Source organism: Notothenia coriiceps, unplaced genomic scaffold (genome assembly GCF_000735185.1).
Source record: "Notothenia coriiceps isolate Sejong01 unplaced genomic scaffold, NC01 NC01_scaffold00003875, whole genome shotgun sequence".
Taxonomy (NCBI): Eukaryota; Metazoa; Chordata; class Actinopteri; order Perciformes; family Nototheniidae; genus Notothenia; species Notothenia coriiceps.
In genome coordinates, this window is record NW_011336576.1 from 1 (window position 1) to 3,684 (window position 3,684).

General features: G+C 36.9%; 1 protein-coding gene across 1 annotated transcript in view; it reads left to right on the forward strand.

Annotated features, from left to right (window-relative positions):
* Positions 1-989: 989 nt before the first annotated feature.
* Positions 990-3,684, forward strand: part of LOC104941774 (MHC class II transactivator-like) — a gene marked incomplete at its 5' end in the record, with an annotated part of 9,996 nt that continues 7,301 nt past the window's right edge. The window contains 3 exons of the mRNA XM_010766911.1: positions 990-1,055; positions 1,908-1,955; positions 2,659-2,859. Coding sequence (XP_010765213.1) covers positions 990-1,055; positions 1,908-1,955; positions 2,659-2,859 — 315 coding nt within the window. The remainder of the gene's footprint in view (positions 1,056-1,907; positions 1,956-2,658; positions 2,860-3,684) is intronic.

Here is a 3,684-nt window from a genome sequence, read left to right on the forward strand (position 1 = left end):
CATGATTAATCACCATTCGAACTATGTCCAAAATATGCCATTTCTTTATGTATATTGTTGTGGGAATGGAAAGATAAATGAAAGAAGGCAGATATATCCATTTAACATACAGTATGTTTATTATAACATTGTTCTGTGTGTCAAAATGAAAGACAGCCCACACACCTATCAATCATCAAACCGTGGGGTCTTATTTCATTACGTGTTGATTTCTATCAACACGTAATGTTGTATCGATGTATATAGAGATGTACTACAGCAAAAGTATTCTCCGTCAGGACTTCCTGCAACAACACAACGCCGTTATCTTGATTCTGATTGGCCAGAAGACATTATCAAAGATGTTCTATTGAGAAGACGATCACTACGTGACAAAAGTTTTCAAAACAGTTTCTAGTCTTTGGTATTTCCAGACAAGTGGCTACTGAAATCAATCTTACTAACTGCTGTCTGTGTGATTTACTCGGCGCGAGTTAGCGGACTTTATTTTGCTTACTTTAAAATCATTTTTCATGGTGGAGCTAAGCCATTTCTTGGTATGGCTGTAGCCTACCCCAGCGCTGCCACTGGTGGGATGTATGGGGCGGGCCATTCTGCACATGCGTTAAATGCGTCAAAAAATTAATTAAAGCCGTTAACGCGATAATTTTGACAGCATTAATAATTAAAAACTAAACTGAATTTTAGCATGAAGCCACAACATTCTGGCAAGTTTACATGTTATATTTCTCCTCTCCAGCTCCTCGGATACAAAAGTGCNTTTCTTGGTATGGCTGTAGCCTACCCCAGCGCTGCCACTGGTGGGATGTATGGGGCGGGCCATTCTGCACATGCGTTAAATGCGTTAAATATTTTAACGCAATTAATTCAAAAAATTAATTACAGCCGTTAACGCGATAATTTTGACAGCATTAGTAAAAACTAAACTGAATTTTAGAACGAAGCCACAACATTCTGGCAAGTTTACATGTTATATTTCTCCTCTCCAGCTCCTCGGATACAAAAGTGCCCCGATCGGGACACACCATCTAGGCCAAAGAGACAAAGAGCAGCAGGTGACCTAACCAGACTGTCTATGTGGTTTTTATTATCGACTTTCAATGTAAGGTAAAAGGGATAGACAAGTATAATAAATGTGACTTTAAAACCTCACAGCCATTATCTGAAACATCCTTTGAAGTGTGAAGCAAAGAGTACTTTGCTATTTATGACGTGGCTTCAAGTTGTGGAATATATAACCTGCACAGTCATGTCAGCCACTGGCCCATTTTGTAGTTGATGTCATTCTGCAAAAAATGATGCAGCGTTTTAGAAGTCTGTGTTTCATTCATATCAATGTGTTAATTTTGAAACATCACATTTAACATCAAGTTAACTTATTTTGGAAAGTCAAATCATGTTCGGAGATTTTCAATAATGTACTCTAATATGAAATAATTTTGTACAGATATGAATGGAAATGAATGACGGCCTGGAATAGTAGGATAACATGCATTTCATGTTATACTTAATCTTATAAGGTTATACAGCAAGGTTCAATGTTCTTTAATACACAATATTACAGAAAAACAGAAAAATATAGTGCAAGTAAATATTAAATATTAAAAGTAACTGCAAAAGAAAGGAATAGTTTAAAAAAAAAAGTGAAATAAGAGTCTATATGCAAGCTATTTGAATGATATATTAGGTAAATAGATAAATGATTACTATTAGCATGTATTTATATGGTATGTAAACATGCTAGTAAGTAAGCTAACGTGATGTTTATGTTAGGAGCTAAACACTAGCTAACAGTGGTGTGTTCCTTGAGACAATGCTGGTGGTTCTGAGCTTCTTTGTGGCTGCTTTTATTTTAAGCAAGCTGCAAAAAAAAACACGCTGTAATGTTCGTTCTTCATCTCTTGCAGCTCGACCAAAAACTAAAGTGGTGCAGGCTGAGCTGTCAATCACCCAAGGTACATTTCTACATTCTGCTGTAATCTGATGCAATTGTTAAAGACACTGCACATGTTTTTGTTTTACATTTAAAGGGGCAGTAAGAAAAATATGTCTCAAACAAGATTATCTGCAGTCCTTTAAGAGGATGGCAAAAGTTTGATCAGTATTCCTGCAAATATATCCATCAAAGATTAAATATTTGCTGACACACTGCATGGTAATATTTTGTGTGAATGGAAAGTACCAACATAACTCTCATGGGTTAAAGGATTGTTGATTCGCTATGCTTGACTCGGTTCCTTTATGGCATAGAAATGCAGATCAAAAAACAGGAAGTTTAATTTTGAAGTTGTCAGATAAGATTTCAATGTGGAACCAAAAGAACAACTCTCACCTCACCCAGAGTTCCTCCAGATCAGTTTGGTGCCTCTCTAGAAATCAAATGTAGTACTTGCTATTATGAAAACTCTTGTTAATCTAGACGAGTTGTAGATTGTTACTTGTATTCAACTGTGGCGCACTGACCTTTTCATTTTCAAGTCTTACAAGTATGCCAAAAAATGTAAGTCTTAAACGTGATGCAGCATTTGACCTAAGTCCGCTTCAATTATCTTGGAATCTAAACTTTATTCTCGTTGCCCAACCTTTGCTTTTGATATGCTCAAGGTTAACAAAACCTGTGGGCAAAACAGATAAGGATGTTGGCTTTGTTTATTGCAGCCACAGGATCAGAGCCAAGTTCAGCAGAGACAGCTGGCCTCTCCACCACTCCACCAAGAATCCTCCATCTCCATCCCTCCATTCAGTTTATCACCATCCCAGACACTCCATCATGTCAGGTTGTCCGGACCCTGAGGCTCTCTCCTTCAGTAATCACACTTCCAATCACCAACACTGCTGCTACACCTACTTACATATTTGGTGAGTAAAGCATTTGTATACAAAAAAAACAAGGTCGATTGTGAATAGCAAATGAAAACTGGATAATCTTCATTCTATGAAGTGTAGCTTAGCCAGAGCTATTTGCAGCCACAGACCGATACCAAATATTCTCTTTGCCATAAAGGTGTGCCATTTCAAGGAAGAAGTCTTATTGTGTGTCTGCCAATCCACCAATTAACAATATTACTCACTACAGTAAAGGGAAAAGCAAAATGGGGCCTCTTTAACTTTCAACAAATAGGGCTTTGATTTTTTTGAAGTCATACAAGTCATCAAGTTAGACATTCTGTTCAGATTTATTTCTCTGTCCCCTCTGCAAAAAAACTGATTGGCAGAAGAGCGTTCATTTTCAAAGCCCCAACAGACTGGAATACTTTACCTGCTGCTATTAGATCATTTGCATCTTTGGGGCATGTTTAAACATGCATTATCATCTCACTTTCAACTGGTCTGTACTTGTTATTAATGAAACTGATATTGATGAAACTGATTTGCTCGACTGTCTCTCAAATTGTAATGATCGTATGCATTGCTTGAATTTAACTTAACAGACTGTATGTGGTTTGACTTGTGTGTGATGTTTTGCATTTTGTGTTTTTGTTTATATATGTCTGTAAGTGGTTGCTATTGTCGGTACCCCCTTGAAAACGGGATGGTGCATCTCAAGGGGTTTATCCCAATGAATACAAATGTCTATATATATATATACATTTTCAGACAGATGGGATCTTTAGCTATACATATATATACATCTCAACTATGGCGGTCCTACCATAAATGTGATCATAGACTATTTATGAAAAA